Raw genomic sequence first — 17420 nt, 5'->3', positions numbered from 1 at the left:
GAAATTTTTAATAGTGTGTTGAGAGGATAATTTAATCTCAGCTTCATACACTCCCCGGATCTGACCCATATGCAAGTAAGAGAAAATCTCTTTTCCCTTTTTTGACAGTTGCATGATGACACTCATTCCCCATCTATTTGATGCTCTTGCATTAGATCCTGCCAGAGGAAATTACACTAAAATGTAGCAACTGTGTGCACTACATGCAATGCAGATGCTTTTAAAAAAAAATAATCTATATTTCAGTTTCCAAATGAAGTTATGTTGTGGTGGGATGTTGTTTGTTGTTGGTGATGGTTGTTTCATTCCCACTCTGAGTTTGAGTAGGATGACCTGCAAAGGACCAGTAGCTTTCTGTGCTGAATATTCACTTTACAGTCTTTCCTGTTAGTGTGCTGCTCTAAAGATCATAGGTGCTATAACTGGTCTCCTGGTTTGTTTTTAAAGTATCATGTATATTCTATCAGGGAAAAATATATAGTGTGTATATTTGACACTAAACATAACTTTTAATAGTTTTTACTGTGCTAAGTGTATCATATAGCAGATAACAGAAAACAACATTTATGTCTCAACTTGCAAATAATTTTTTGCTTATAATTCAGTAATGGAGGACAGCATTCCTGTCAGCCTCATTTGCCATCGTTGGAGTTGGTGTAGCGTGCCTCTAGGTACCTGGTGAAATGGAGACACACAGGATGATGGATGCATAAATCTGCTTGTTGTTTCCGTTTTGTGCTCACATGGTATTTGTTGAATTCTGGTCATAATACTTCTGTGTATAGAAGCTGAAGGATGTTGAATATGTTGATTCCTTGAAACTTCATTTATATGGACAAATTGTGCTGCTTTTTAATGCTAATAATCTACAAGCAAGCCTATATTGTTATTTGGTTTCTGCAAACTTTTGAACCATTTTAAGGAACTACAAATGCTTTGATGCATCTCATGGTTAGCGTAACCAAATACATTTTAGGCACCATTGCTCTCACTGAGTTAGTCTGGATGTGAACTTGAGAAATAACATGACAGATAGGTGGAAATCGCAGTGAGTAGGTTCCCTTCTCCTTTGCAGGGAAGGCTAAGTACATTCTCTTCTTAATACATTGGTTTATTACATGGAAACAGTTATCTATGACACCGACAGCCGTCAGATATTTTAGTACAGTGTGGACAGATTTTAATTTCTCTGAGGCCTCTGTAGCATAAGGCTTAGCTATGTACTTTAAATATGGCAAGTGACCATTTAGAGCTGTGCTTGTTCTGCTCTGCAGGATCCCAGGGGATGTTAGTCACAGGGGTGGGTCTTACTTCAGCTTGAGATGACATGGCAGGGAGGCATTAATCTTAGAAGAGAACAGGTCTTACCCTGTCCTCATCTTCAGCATCCTTATGTCAGTGGTTCAAGGTGTGTGTGTACATTTAATATAGCCATAATTACAGGGAATGTAACATCTTACTGATTTGTAGACTTGTGTGGATGTGTGCATGTGGTTCATCTAAACAACTACCAGTTAGTAGAAAAGTAATTTGATAAAACATTTTGGCCTGTAGTCAGTGTCATTTACACTAGTAATGGTAGCCACCAACTAAACGTTGATAGTTCGGCCTACTGTATGGAAATAGAGCTGGTCCAGTCTCGTGCTTTGGTCGTTTCCTGGTTTACTTTGAATCTTCCTCATATTCCTACATCATCTTGTTGGTTATGAGTGGAATTGGCCTAAGTACCAGGAGTCATGTTTATACAATGCAGTATCCTCTTTTTGTGTGAATGACAACTAGAAAAAAATGTGGAATTTATTTTATGTAATTTGAGCAGCCTGCAAGGTGGCTCACAGGTAGACTGCCTCTTCAGCCAGCAGAGACAGGGCCAGTCAGAGGGTGCCGTGCCCTGTTTGCTGTGCCTGTCTCTTGGCCACAACCAGGATCCAGCCACCTGATCTGAGCTGTCGAAGGTGAGAGGATCAGCCCATCCACTGGGAACAATTGTGTTTACCAGTATAGCTACACTGATCCAAGAAACCTGTAGGAAAGAGACTGTATTGGTGGAAGAATGTAAAATACGTAAGTGCAACTTGACCATAATTTAGAAAACCAGCTGCCTGCCGACGTATGATTTAATTTTCAGTGCAGTTTAGTTGCAGGGTGGTAGGCTTGGGGTTTTTTTTTTGTTGTTTCTTTTCTAAATCTTAAAGCTCATCTGTATTTTTAATACATTTAAAATAATGCCATAACCATGTTGCATGCCATTTTTCCTAACTTCACTTCCATTTCCCCAGAGTGTTCAGGTGTCATTATTGTAAGGCAGGAGGCAGAGCATCTTGGCTGCTGGCACTGTCGGGCTTTGGCAGGTAGTGCGTGTTGTCTGGGTAAAAAGAAGAGTGAGGGAATTTAATATTGTAGCATCCATAAAAAACGGGAACACTTTATTAGCCGAGACTGTGTAAAGCTTTCTTATGGATGGAATTTACATTAATGCATTTTATTGTTCCATCTAAGCAGATCAAATGATAAGTGTAGTGTCATGCACACATTTGTGACTATTTGATTAAATAGGTTTTAATACTTAGTGTTTTTATTCTCATGCATTTAAAAGCAGCAATTATTTCCAACAATAAAGATTACTAAATTTGTCTCGATGTTCTCAGGATTAAAGGGGAAGAAGCTGTATTTTAAGGTGTATCACAGCAGGCGAGGGGTTCTGCTTGGATGTGCCATTCGAAGTCCAGCAGCGCAGCAGCCAGTCCTGTACCGCTTCGGTGTGTATTCTCAGTGAGCCTGGTGAGAGTTTTAGCGGCGGTGAAAAGTGTTGCCTGTTGATGACATTTCAGAGGCGTGCTCAGAAATGATGCCAAGAAGGAGTCTGGTGGCTGGTTTGGCATGGGGGGTAGGTGGGGAGGGGGAGAAAGCCGTAATCCATCTCAGCTGTGTGTGCGCAGGGTTTTTTCTCTTCGCTCTGGCTCTCACACGCACGCTCGCTCGCGGGGACATGTGACTTTTGGCCATATTAGCAGGTTTATCCAAGCCTAGCCCCTCTGACTAACAGATGTAGGGAAAAGGGCATTCTGGGATTGCAGCAGTTGCTTTTGAACAACAATGTCCTTTTTGTAAGAATCTGATGCTTCTTAAAAGATGGAACATGACATCATTACTGTCGATCCAAGAAACATTCCTTCAATAATACTGAGTGTGCTCTGGTTATCAGCTCCCTTCCCCCAGCTCCTTTCTCTCGCTTTCTGACTGATGCTTTTTGTCTATTGTTTCATCAGGGGCTGTAAATGTGAAACAGTTGTCTTTCAGTGTTACGTGCTTGTTAGAGCTGGAATCAAGTGGAATATTGTTGGCTTATTTGAAAGAAAGAAAAATAACAAAAAACCACCCCTTTTCGTCCAGTCTTCAGAAATGTAGTGTGCTTCAGGTACGGCCTGAATTGAAGCCAATTATTTCCCTTCCCACACGGTATTAGTTACTGTGTTATGCAATGGAAGGTGGAGACATCGCAGTCCCGTTCCTGTGCATCTCGCTTGGCTTCCTTGGCAGTTGGGTCTGTCGTGCTGATGCCGTCTGCTTCGAAAGCTCCTATAATGATCCTGCATCAATACAAAAAGTGAGGGTGCATGCTCACGGGTGCAGTATAGCAGAGTTGTGAGCAGCTGCATATTTTCTCTGTGTGTGTATATATATATATCTCTGTGTTTTTATACTTGGTCCACCACTGGGATTTGAATGTCAGTTTTTCCTTAGCCCCTGGGAAAGGGCTATCATGGAAATGCATTTTGGGTTGCATTATAAATCTTTTTTGAATGCTGCTTGGAGGAAAGCTATGAAAATGCTGGATTTTGCTTCCCTTCCCTGCGTTCTCTCTCCCACGCATGTCTTCATCAGAAAAAACTGGAGACTCTTGCAGACTTTACAGCTAGGTATGTCTTGGCTGTCTCTCGCACAATCGTGCTCTCCTTGTAGCGATGCTGGCAATTATTTGAACTAGCAAGGAGCAGGCAGTCTTTGGCATTTTCACATGCTGCAACTGTCTAGAGAAGAGTACCACTGAGCATAAGCATGCAGGAGAATGTCTTTTTCCATCCTTGTAGGAATTGCTGTGCAGGGAGGGGAAAAGAAGTGATTCATTGATAGTCTAGAGGATGGGGCTTAGAGAAAGGTGGAGTTTATAGTGTCTAGAAAAGGAGGACAAATGGACAGGGATAGGGCCTTCTGCTATACTGGCTACACTCAGGTTTATTGTCTCTTTTTTTTTTCCATTATGAAGATGTAAGACTTTTAAGAAACAAATTTGAGATACAAAATACGAATAAAAAAAGTACAAGTCTTGACCAGACAGAGATTTTTGGAAATAAGTGAGCTGTGTGATTAGCTGTTTGCCAGTGATACAGAATTGTTTTTATTGGTGACAATTTACAGGTAATTGAGAGGAAATCCCAATAACCAGGCCCTTCCTTTAGGAGAAAAAAAAAAAAAAAAGTTAATTTTACCTGTGATGGTTGTTTGGCTTCACCTGTTGTAAGATACAGTAAGATTTTAGCTCAGCCTGAAAATATACTTCTTTTATTCTGGATAGATTCCAAGACACTTTGAGTAAATGAAAGCAAATTCACGGTGCAAATGGAAAGGATTTCATACATTCCTAGTGGTGTCTGCAGTTGCAAGTTCCTCTGAAGAAAGTGTTTGCCAATGGACTATTGTAGAAAGCTGTATCATGTGCTATTACAATTAAAATGTATGCTTGCATCTGCTGAAGCAGAGTAGAAAGACATGCGTTGTGTGTGGAACTGGATATCTCCTGTTCTGGTTGCTGTTCCCCTGAAGAAGGGGGGTTGCAAATAGGATTCTGGAGAGCAGGCACTTTAAGATAGAGATCATGACTTTAGAGATGAGGAAAAACAGAAAGGGCCATGACTAACTTAGTTGTGGAAGAAGTTATAGAGAGGTCTCTGCGTGCTGAAATGAATAAAAATTGATCCCTGGCTGCTTCTTAATCGGAGTGCGATTGCAGAAGGAAAAACAATACTGAGCTGAATTTAAAAATTTTAAAAATTTAACTGCAGGTTAGTGAATGGCAGTGGTGGTTCGTACATGTCATACCTGTACCGTATATCTAGTCTTGCAAAGACCGTGATATGTATGTATATGTATGCAATTGTGTCATCAACTTCACAGAGTCCAAACAATAAGACATAGCAGGTGTAACTCTTCAGAGGGAGGGTGTCAGGGTAGTATGGGCTCACTAGTGACAAACTGATTACAGCTGTAGGTCAGAGAGTTATTCTGTTGACCGCTCTGCAGGTGACTGAGCAGATGCTGGAGCAAGGAATGTGTCGTTTTTGTGTTTCAGTTTTGGTTTGTGTTCTGCAGAAGTGCTTGACTGGTGTCACAGTGGGACTGTGACATTATCCCAGCAGATAGGTTGTGTCGCTTCACGCAAGAGGGGTGCTTGCTCTGGAAGAAGTGGAAGCTGCTCTGCTGCAGCTTTGTTTCTGGCTCTTTGAGAAGAGGATAATCAGTGAAGGATTGCAATCTTTTTTTCTTGCAGTGATCCATGCTGAAGAGGCTCCATTCATACAGATGAACCAAGGTTTGAGGCAGCACTTTAAACCCAGATAGTCAGTCGGCTAACTGCCCAGCAGGATGCCATCAACCAGCCGAGCGGGCAGCCTGAAGGACCCAGAAATTGCAGAGCTCTTCTTCAAAGAAGATCCAGAAAAGCTCTTCACAGATCTCCGAGAGATTGGTCATGGAAGCTTCGGAGCAGTTTATTTTGTAAGTAGCTCCGTGACCTATGAATTTCAGCTGTGTCTCTTTTTGTCTTTAAACTGTGGATGTAGACTTTTTTTGAATATGTGGAGGAAAAGAAACTACTATGAATCTTTTCATATGGTGTTTGGGGCAGAGATGTTTTCTTGTGTGTCTGTACAGTCTCAGTCCGTTCACAGACTCAAAGTATTTGTAAGATGTTTGCATACAAACTGAAAAGAAAAACTGGAAATGTGGCCCTTGCCCAGTGCTTTTAGGTGCATCATTATGTTGCGAGCAGGGATTTATCTGCAAATTAAAACATAAACTTCTGCTCCATCAATTCTGACTGGCAAAGCAGTTCTTTTAGTCTGATCGTCTCCATATCATCTCTTGCCCCTTGAGAGAAAGTGAGTTCTCTCTCCCTTCATGGATACCCCCAGGCTCCCTTAAAGCCATTCTTTGTGTTTGACACCTGAATGTTGGTGCTTTTATTGTCATTTGTCCTGTCACATCCTTCCCTACTGCAGGCAAGAATCCCAGTATTCATCTGCATAAAACTTATTTGACATGAATCTCTGGACAACAGAATTTTTCCCAGGCTGCTTGTATAGCTCAACCCAATGTGGGGTGTCTCATGGTAACCTCATTTGCAGGTTGCTGTATGTTAACCAAAGTGCATACTGTGAGACTTTCATTAAAAAAACATTTTCCTCCAAAAACCTTTTCAGATTTATAATTACAGGAGGTGTGGCCAAACCTGCCAATTTTCCTTCAGAAAGCCATTTGTGTCAGTATTTTATGAGATGCCTATTCATTGTTAATAATTGCAGCAGGCCATGTTGGGAACCTTCCAGCACAAATTTAATGCAGCACAGATGAACTAATTAGGAAAAGCTTCTTAATTTTGTTCCCTGCTTAAAACTATGAGCCTGCACTGTCTGGGAACAGATCTGGGGGAGGAAGTGTTTTCTAACGCAACACTACTCACCTGTGGCCTTTACTTCATCTCATTTACTCACTTTAGTTAAAGAGTGGATATAAAAGGAGCAAACTGACAAATCTGTCTTCCTGCTATGTAGAAATACTATTGTGGAAATATTGAAGTTTTTCAGGAACACAGTATCTTTTAGAGGCATGCATGAACCACACGAGTATGGAAAACCAGCATACAGCTAGAGTTGAGCTGTGAGCTGTGTGCTAACAGCGTTCCCAAATGTCAGCAAGAAGAAGCTGCCATCGTGACATTCATAGACTGCCTGAACTTTGCAGTAAGGGCTGATGGCCCATTACCAGCTCCTCCTGCAAAGAGATTGAAAGTAAGAGGTCATTAATTTCTAGGCCCTTTTTTCTCTTTTTTTCCCCACCATTTTAGATTACCAATTCATTATAGATTGGTATTTATTCACTAGAGAATGTGCTTACCTGCTAGTGTTTGGATTGTGCTTCTTTGACAGAAAGTATGTCTAATTTGGCACTTGCAAAAAGACAAGTGTAAGCAGTGCATCGCACTTCTCCAACCCATTTGAGAGCCTTATTGTCCAGTAGGAGTGAGTTTCCAGTTAGGATACGCTGTTGCTGTTTCTGTGGTATGAAGTTTTAACCTGTAAATTTTGTGTTGTATTATGGTATCTTTTTACTACTAGTAGGTCTAAGGTCTCGAGTCTGAAACTGTCATTTAATGTACTCGATACTGCAAACGGAATCCCAAAAGATGAGAAAGACAACATGGAGTGAGAAATTTAGTGTGAAATAAATAGGCATAAAGAATTAAAGCGGGGGAATGTATGTCTTGGGTCCTTTATTCCTCTGTGAAGCTAGGGAAAAAACTCTTATGTTTTTTAACAAGATTTTGATTTCGATTCTGCTAATGCAAACAATTACATTTTCTCTAATCAGAGTAATATTGAATTATAGTTAATAACTACTTAAAAGCATATTACCAAAGCCGATGACATACTCCACCTTTTCTTTTGCTCATGCTTTGCTTGTATCACTGCTGAAGTTACTCTGGCTACCAGATGTTGATCCTTTGTATGGGGTTTTCAGAGAAAAACAGGATATATGCACATAAATGTCTGCCGTAAAACAAGCCTCATTCATTTGGATCATTTAAGTTAGCTGGCCTTGTAACATCCTGATGGCTTTCGTCTAGGAACAGTCTTTTTTCAATTATTCAAGATTACAAGGAAACTAAAAAAGCAAATGAATTCCATGATTTTAACATTCATGGGGTGTCAGCTGCGGTGGTTCTCTCTGTCAGCCCCACTGTAGCAGTGAAGGGCTGTAGGTACTGGGCAGACACAATCAGGGGTCACTTGCTTGGGTTTCCTAATAGATAGCACCCCCCTCACCAGGTTGCTTTCACTGCATACAGCCTGGACCAAAAATGTTGATGGTAGAGATGTGGGAGTAATTAACAAGTAGAAAAATCCATATAATCCTGAAATCTCCCCTTCCCTTTTTTAAAATGCAGTTTAGTCTTTCATTGTTAGTTGTACCTACTTCTCTTTCCTTTTAGCGGTAATCCCAAGAAGGGGTGATATATTTATCTTGTGTGATAACTGGCTAAGAGTGTTTGCTCTCGTCTCTTTCTTTGTTTCTGTTACATCCTGCAGTGGCAGAAAGTTTCCTTTTTTTCTTTCATAAATGACATGAATTTTGCTGGTTCACCTCATGGTTTTAGTTTCTTAGAAACTGCAAGTCTGGCACCTCTGAATCATTTTGGTATTATCCTTACCCTACTCCCTGCTCTGCAGTGTAATAATAGCTTTCACTTGACACAGGAAACCTACTACACTGGAACACTGCAGATGGAGCAGAAGAATAACCCACTCTCTTTTGTTAGAGCTGTGTTCCTTCTGCTCTACTCTAGTATTTTGCTTGGCTGTTTTATCGCAGTTCTTCACTGATGCGAAGGTTTCAGAAATTGTCTCTAATTAGTAAAGATCTAGGAGTGAGAATTTTATTCTTCCTTTTTTGTTTAAAAAAACCCAAAACAGTTGTCCCCCCAATCTTACAGGTAATATCAGTGAGACAGTAGGAAGGATCCTCTCAAACAGAAAGAAAACTAAAAATAGTATTGGTTCAAGCTCATCATAACTGGTTGAAATAAAGGCTGACAGGAAATTCTGGGAATTTCTTTAATGATCAGCAGAATTAAAACATGACTGAAAAACCTTTTTACAGAAGGCAGAGTCCCAGTACTTCATTAATCCATGTTCTGATAGGCTGTGCTTGATAGTACAAATATATTAAAACCCAGCATTTTCATCAGTCATCAGTGAATGCTGTGGTGCACATTATTTTGATTTATATCATTTGGCTTCGTATTCAAGTTTGATTATTCTTATCAGAGAGACTAAGAGGTCTCTTCCTCCACCACCCTCCTGTGCTGCTGAAATCCTTAACAGAGGAGTGGCTGGGCTCTTGTCTGGAGCCATCCTTCTGCAACGTGAAGCAGCACTGCCTCTTTTCCTGCTAGGGTGAATGCATGACTGCTTTGGTGCTAAATTAAACAAAACTTCTTGTCTAATCTTATCTTGGATTGTTGCTGTCTGGTGTCAGGAAGTCTGCCTTTGAAGTGTGAAAACCCATGTCCATTTATTGTGCAGTGTAAATAATAATCTTATTGGACCGAGAAAGGGAAAGTCTGAATGGGAGTCTGAAGATGGGTCGCTTAGATCGCTGCCATCTCTCTCTAGATCATCTGCCCTCCTCGGAGACCCAGTAGCTGATCTGTGGGAGCACTGGGGAGAAAGTCGCTGGTGTCTGGAGCGGGGTATCTCCTGTGCATCCTGTGACATCTTTGTTTACATTTGGAATAGAGCAAGGGTGCTGAGCCGTGCTTCTGTTTTGTCTGAAATGGACCTGGGCAGAGAGAGGAGCTGATTTAGGGAAAATACATTCTACTTGAATCAGAGCTGCTTTTATAAGCTATGATTTTTAGTTTAGAAGTGACAGTACTTGCCTCCTGCAGAGACTTGCTGGATGCTGAGCATGGAAAAATGTCATACCTTGTCTCACAAACAGGAGGGTGATCTTTAACTTCGTAAGGAAATTTCTAATAGATATAACAGTCACACCCCTTGGAAGATATTTTAGTTTAACCCTCTGCAAAAGTTAAATAATGGATAAAGTTGTTAGCTTTTTATTTTGGGAGGGGGACGGGGGGTATGTTTGGTTTACATCTTATGGAAAATCATGATCTGAAGAAACTGATGCATCATGTTTTCATGTTACAGGCACGTGATGTGCGCACCAATGAAGTGGTGGCCATCAAGAAAATGTCATATAGTGGGAAGCAGTCCAATGAGGTATGTAAAACATGTTGCATATTAAATCTTGACCTTTGCAAATACTTATTATATGAGATGATTTTAATTAGCTTGGGTTACAGTGGGAGAAATCTTTCCTATAACTGTAAAGGTGAATGAGAGTACTGTGTAAACAAAACAAATTAGTTTACTGTTCACAGTGTATTTCTGCCTAATCTGCTCTTGGAAAAGATGGGTAAGTCTCTCTTCTTTGAGACTCAGAGGACTTTTATTGAACCACATAAATGTGTAGAAAGCAAAAAAGAAAATTAAGAATGGTTGGTTTGCATATTAGTATGCCACGTTGCCCTTAAATGTTCTATTTTAAACACCTTTCAAAATAACCATGGTTCTTACTGACAAAGGAATAACAGCAATGGATGCAGTAGTGAAGGCTTCAGAGGGAATATTGCTTGTACAAAGTAGTAAGGCAGAATGCATTCTTGCCTGGAATGACTGTGCTGGTGAGCAGCTAAAACAAAAGCAAAACAGCAGTGAATGAGTAAGTGTGAAAATCTGAACAGCAGCATAATTGCGGAAGAAGTGTCAGAGCCAGGGATTAAGGCAGTCTTTGCAGAGAGGTCTGTAAAAGTAGGCCTCTGAGATTTAAACGTTAAGTGTTTTCACGGCCACCCCAGATGTGTGGTTTTTCCCTGGAACGCTTAACAGGGGGATAATTGATTTTATACTTGAAGTGTGTAAGTGCTAATACAGATTCTTGAAAAGCCCAACATGAAGTGAACAGCTGATTTGGTATTATTTCTGGTAAACGGCATCTATCAAATTGTGTCATGATTCTTCAACAGAAGTATCTATTGTAAGCATGTTGTTCAAGGCATTTATGGTTCCCTCCCTCCATTCTCTATAGTCCAGTCTTAGAGGCAGTCTTGCTCCGATGAGTTTGACTAACAACTCAGTGCTTTCTGTGCCTGCCTTTTGTGTATTGATCATCTGCACTACAAGGAGCTGAACTATTCCTTCCTTTCTGTGTGTGTGTATGTATCTGTGTAGGAGGTACAGGTGGCAGTGTCTCTCCAGCGGTCCTAAATTCTAGCTTCATAGTTAAATTTGCTATGCGTGTTTCTATTTTGTCACTGCGGTGACTTGTTTAACTGTGTACTGATGAAAGAATAATTTGTACTTACTACTTGTCCTACTGTTTTAATTACTGTGAGCTATAAATACTCTATTCACATGAATGAAACAAACTGTGCGTGCTTCAGAAATAGCTTTTGTTTGTCTTCAGTGCATATGTTTCTTTATTTTGAAGAAAGTAATAAGACCAGGATTAAAACACTTTCTATTTTACTTCTGTATTTATTTGTTCAGTTCAGAAGTTTGCTAGAGTTATGATCTAGCCTATGTAAAGAAAATTGATTAAGGGAATTCTGGTATCATTTTTATTTGCTTTGGTTTCATAATAAGATTTTATCATTGGTGGGAACAATTATTCTCTAAAATAAGGACAGATTTTGTACTAAAAATAAGTTAAAAACCATTGAAATATGTAGTACTGTGTTCTTAACGTGATCTTGGAGCTTTTTTTATGCAGGAAATCATGAATACATCTTGACGTAATATATCACCTCTCTCTTCCCAGTACAGAAGCATAGTGTGGCAATTTCTTGTTTTGGGTTTTATTGCTTAGAGCCTTTGAGGGTAAAAGTAAAAGGCAACTACGTTGTTCTTGTAGTGGAAGGAAGGTGTCAGGAAAGGGTTTATGTTAGTATAACTACACTAATGTTATTCTCATTAAATTTCTGGTGTTGAGAAATGTTTAGGCAGTCAGCTGCCTTGGTGGTGGCTACCATGTTCCCTGGTTTCGTTTGTTTCTCTAACGCTAAAATTTTTATTGTGGAGGATTTGGGTTTTGCACATGTTTTGCAAATCACCTGGGTGTATGGGACCTCTGTCCCTCTGTGAATCCTAGCCACATACGTACACCTGAGGAAGTGTGTGCTGAGGGATTAACAGGACCTGGAAGAACCTTTTGAACCTTTTGGTGTTGGGTGAGGTTTCTCTACCTCCGATTAACTTCAGAACTGATACTCTTTCTCGAAAATGTTTTCAGTGTCAACGCTCTTCTGTGCAGCAAATGGGAGGACTGGTGTTTTCCTCTGAGGGTAGTAATGGCAATGTCTTGGCACACATTGGAACGTGACATTTTGGCCTTTTCTGTATTTGAAAGTTGCACTGGCAGAGCTCCCCTTGTGAACTTGGATTTTGTTTTATTTGTTTATTCTAATACTCCTGCAGAACCATTCCCTTATCTAGTTGGTAACTCATTTTAAACCAGTGCTTGTAAAGACTAAACTAGTAATGGAGAATCATTATGAAGAATGTAGTTGGATTTTTGGTGGCTGATAAATAGACCCTTATCCAATGTACTATAGTTACTAGTAGGGCTAGGTATTTATATCTACAAGAGTTAAGTGAGAGACAGCTGATCCTGCTGAAGGACGCTTATCGTCCACATCTCTTTCAGGTTGGGAGGTATGTTTGATTTGACAACAGAAATGGTATCCCTTAAAAAAAGGACTGCTGCTTTTTTGAGGACTTGCTCAGCTATTAAGGGCTTACCGGTATATCTTATGCATACGTAAAAATATGAAGTATTGCATTGAGAGATCCTTACATACAGCCTAATTGATCATCAACTTTGTAGATCTGTTGAGGGGTTAAGCAGTGAACATCATGGTGTTGATGCAAACTTATTTCGATTTGGAACCTTAAGATGGTTTTGCCTCTTAAGTTAGTATGTCATTTAATTATTTCAACAACAACAACAAAAAAGGTACCAGCTTTATGAAATCTTTCTATTCCTTTTATTTTCTACAGAAATGGCAGGATATTATTAAGGAAGTCAAGTTCCTCCAAAGAATAAAACACCCTAACAGTATAGAATACAAAGGCTGCTATTTGCGGGAGCATACAGCATGGGTAAGCATCTGCTGCACTCTGCACTTCTCTTGCTTTGGTTAAGGGTGCTTTAAAATATCTCCAGCTGGCTTTCAGGAGGCACCTGAACACTTGCACTGCACAGGCTCAGATGAGAATAGCCAAGGGCCTTACAGATGCTCAGCAAAACTGAATGCAGGTTTGGAAACAAGATGTAGGGAAATTTTCCCTTTTGCTTGCAGACTAAAGTGGCTGTGCTGTTGTTCTAATGTATTGAGCTTAATGGACTGAGTATTTGAAACAAATAATAATGGAGGCGGCGGCAACAAATTTATCCATCACTTTTCTTGCTGTAGGGAAAGGTGAGAATTTCACTTGTATTGCCTGAGAGGCAAATATGGCAACTTTGTTAGATACTTGCAGGCCATTTAACAAGGCATTTGGTATGCCACTGGGTATTAATGGTCAGTATTTTACAGGTTGACTGAATATGTTCCAGAACTAAGTGTTCAGTTGTACTGATAATTGTAATTAAAGTGTATTTTGAGTTGTTAGTATTTCTATTATGTAACTAAATCATTCTGTTGTATATTGTTTGTTTCTGTTGTCATTTCTGTGTGTGTTCAGGCGACAAAACCAACTAGCTGGTTTTATCTCTGACTGTCATCTCCTAAATAATTCATACACTTGATTCAAACAAAAAACTCCAACCCACCCCCCCACCCCCCCCAAAGTGAATTCTGGTTATTTGAGTTTGTGTGCATAAAAATGTGTGTGTAGGAATAGAAGCAATTGGCTATGCAGAGGAAGCATTTTGTCAAACAAAATGTGTGATGTACACATCTCATTAACAAAGTTTTTGTAGTACAGTATACCAAAGAAATCATATTGTTGAACTAAGAGTTTAAATTATAAGTACTGTTCATGTATTAGCTTCAGTAAATCTGTAGGACAAAGTTTTAGTTTCTTTTTTTGAAATCTGTCTGGGACAAAATCTTAAGTAAATCCCTAAATAGCCCTTTAATACTCCGATAAGCTTGTTAAGTGCAATTTAACATTGCTGTTAAGTACATGCATACAAAATAAGTCCTGTAATACAATACATAACTGGTTATGAATATGCTTTTGCCTTCCTGACAAGTTTTGTTGCTTGATGTCTTACACGGGAAGACTATGCTAGTTCCAGGTAGAGCTGTCCTTGTGGGGGGGTCAGCGCGACAGTGCTAGGATGGGCCTTATAGTACAAGCACTTGTTTTGCTATGACAGTCTGCATTGTGTGCACCAGTGATTATTTCTGGATTTCTCCACAGAAGTTGAGAAATCATACATTTACTATTAGAGATTTTCTAACAACTATTTTGATTTCTTCCCATGCAGCTTGTTATGGAATATTGTTTAGGATCAGCATCAGACTTACTAGAAGGTATGTCACGCACATTTATTTGACTGTAAGTCAGAAGTACAGTACTGAAGTAGGAGTTTACAGCATCACAGAATTGTCTCTGCCTATATAGTTTTATTGGGGGGCAGAGTATGTGTGGACAGGTGCAATTTTTCAAATTCTTGCATGGATCTAATGGTTTTTCAGCAGAATATTGGCTTTCCTATGTGCCTGGTTTTTCCTTGGTTCATATTATTTTAAAGTTGTCAGTCAGCTATTCATTTTCTTGTGAGTTTCAGGTTCTGTCAGGACAGGTCAAGATTTATTTCTGAAACCCTTTCTGTTGATCCTAATGCTTACTAACAACTGTAGGCCTGTTGACTAAAATAGCACTGCAGCAGTATTAGGGTTTTGCTTGATGAGGTCTTTTGTTAAATGGTCATTTTTCTATCAGGCTTTTTGAAGTGAACTTTCTTTGAAGATATATGTGTGGCCAATAAATTGTTCATCTCCTTTCCTTGCTAGAAGCATTTCAGGGCAAAAGGCTGACCTGCCAGAGAGTATTGCTATAGTTTATTCATGTGTGAATTACAAAGTTCTAGGGTTTGGGATTTAGCTTCATTAATGGAAGACTGAATATTGGGTCTCAAATAGGTATTTGGAAGAGTGGTCACAGAACTGACAAGAATGTAGTTATGGTTGCAAAGTAGCCTCCTCTTAATAGTAAGTAGCTGCCGTTTTACAGTTAGAAGATGACATCTGGTAATAGAGTTTATGTTGTGAACTATCTTCACATTTGCTTCTCATATTGAACCTAGTAAAAATGAACTTTCAGTATTTTCTCTCTGTTTACATTATTAACAGTACTTGCTTACATACTGCAAACTTCATTGTTTTCTTTAATACTGAATTTCAAATAAATTCTTTCCTTAAGTTCATAAAAAGCCATTGCAAGAAGTGGAAATAGCAGCAATTACCCATGGTGCTCTCCAGGGATTAGCATACTTGCATTCTCACAATATGATCCATAGGTAAGTGGTTATACTTTTGCTGTCTCGCACACAGGTAATTTATTCTGTTGACTGTATCCCCTTATCCCAACTTTAATATTTGTAAGCAGGGATTTTCTTTATGCAGTGCCCGTACGCTCTCAAACTAGTGATTTATAGTAGTCAAATACTAGCAAGCTGTGTATCTCCATACGCACTATCTCTTACAGCTGGTGTTCATAATTTCTGTGGAATTGCTTTAAATCTGCTACACCTTTCAATACTTGATAGGATGGTGATTGTTCCTGAAGCAGTGAATAGCGAGGCAGGCTGAGTTCACCTCAATAGCTTGTAGCAACTGCAAGGCAAAGATTGCTGGGGCGGGGGAAGCACTAAGACTTGAAAAATTAGTTTTACATGGACACATATGTTGAGAAGCACGCAGTAAGTATGGGACACAAATGTTCTTTGTGTTTAAAGTACCTGCTGCATTTTAGTAGGTTGAAGGATTTGAATAGTTACATTATTAGGACTTTCTGAAAAACGTTTATAAAGGACATAGTTGGTTCAGAAGGTTTTGCTGAACTGTGTATGAAGCTTACCTAGGTGAGCCATTTTAAGTTGATTTTTAAGACAAACTGGATTTCAGGATCAAGGGCCATGTTAAGCAATTAACCTAAAGGTTAGAGATTTTGTATTTGGAGGAAATGTGGGTATTCTTCATAGCTTGATCATATGAATACTGGTGTGTTTTGCAGTCTGTCCTAAGGAAGATTTTCTTTTTTGGAGAGGAGTAATACTGATGCTTTTATTCTTTAACCAGAGATATCAAGGCAGGAAACATCCTGCTGACAGAGCCAGGACAGGTGAAGCTTGCTGACTTTGGGTCTGCTTCCATAGCATCTCCTGCCAACTCATTTGTGGGGACGCCATATTGGTAAGCCAAGAGTTTTACGCATTTCTGGCTTTGTGAAGTAAAAGGATTATTTATTTGGTATTTAATATACTTGGACGTTATTGGAGCTAGCTTTGTAATCTTCTGGTTGTGGTAGTGATAAATGTACTTTGCAAAAAAAAAAAAAAAATAAGTAGTAAGTAGGCTCTGACTTCAAGAAATTGTGAATCCTTGTATTTGTAGTTCACAAAAAGCAATAAAAATATTTTGTTGTTCTACTTACACTGGATTTAAGTGGTAGAGGTGGGATTGAATCATCTGTAATATATTTTAATCACTCCCCCCAGTGGTTTTAAAAATTCGTATGTTCTCACCACGTCTGGTTGTTGAAATAACTGAAGTGTTTTTTCTTTCATAGGAAAGGCCAGGTTCATTGAACAAAATCCTTTGCAGATCTCTTGTATGCTTTTGATCTCTTACACCTAATCTGTGGTGTTTACACAACTGCATGCTATAATTATTTCACCAGAGTTGGCCAGCCAGCTAAACTATTGGAAATGTGGGAGGGCGAGAAGGCGGTGATACTCCTAAATGGAGAACTGGGCAAAGCACAGGAGCACGTCGTGCAGCCTCTCTACAGGGTTGTGTTTGTGCGGGTGCCTGGTCTTTGTTCCCAGTATCCCATGTTCATGCCATATACCTTGGGGAATGATTCATTTGTGGTAGCTGAAATCTGTGAAACAGCCTGTTTCGTTGTAATACTGATGATGATAATGTGTTCCATTGTCTAGAATTTTGTAAGCACCAATTTCCTATTTTAGGATGGCCCCAGAAGTGATTTTAGCCATGGATGAAGGGCAGTATGATGGCAAAGTAGATGTTTGGTCTCTTGGAATTACCTGTATCGAGTTAGGTAAGTTATTTTATTTGTAAAATTATAAAATGTAGTTATTTAATACTTAGAACTTAGCTGAATCACAGTGTAGAAGATTCATGCTTCCTTCTTTGTCCTGGTTTCTCTGGGACTTGAGTTTTAGAGAGGAGGGCTAAATGCGTTTTCTAGAATTCTAAGACCAAGTTTCCAGCTTGATGTTTTTTGAACTGGTGTTTTCATTACTCTAAGAAAGAGAGTTACATAGACAAAGGAAATAGCCAGGCTGTGTCACTAGAGGCGTTCACATTCCATGGGAGA

The 17420-nt window shown here is 39.4% G+C and overlaps 1 protein-coding gene across 5 annotated transcripts in view; it reads left to right on the top strand.

Annotated features, from left to right (window-relative positions):
* Window positions 1–17420, top strand: part of TAOK1 (TAO kinase 1) — a 68504-nt gene that overhangs the window by 26274 nt on the left and 24810 nt on the right. For 3 of the 5 annotated variants that reach the window (XM_032993425.2, XM_032993630.2, XM_032993702.2), the window contains exons 2-8: window positions 5549–5775; window positions 9993–10064; window positions 12903–13004; window positions 14341–14386; window positions 15279–15375; window positions 16157–16270; window positions 17050–17141. In XM_032993425.2, coding sequence (XP_032849316.1) covers window positions 5644–5775; window positions 9993–10064; window positions 12903–13004; window positions 14341–14386; window positions 15279–15375; window positions 16157–16270; window positions 17050–17141 — 655 coding nt within the window. In that variant the 5' untranslated portion in view covers window positions 5549–5643. Of the gene's footprint in view, window positions 1–2011; window positions 2065–2735; window positions 2760–5548; window positions 5776–9992; window positions 10065–12902; window positions 13005–14340; window positions 14387–15278; window positions 15376–16156; window positions 16271–17049; window positions 17142–17420 lie in introns of those variants that run through there. The other 2 variants (XM_032993487.2, XM_032993558.2) reach the window with 2 other exon arrangements.

The sequence above is a fragment of the Tyto alba genome, unplaced genomic scaffold, assembly GCF_018691265.1.
Source record: "Tyto alba isolate M040663 unplaced genomic scaffold, T.alba_DEE_v4.0 Super-Scaffold_19, whole genome shotgun sequence".
Classification (NCBI taxonomy): domain Eukaryota; kingdom Metazoa; phylum Chordata; class Aves; order Strigiformes; family Tytonidae; genus Tyto; species Tyto alba.
This window is presented reverse-complemented; position numbering and strand designations above follow the sequence as displayed.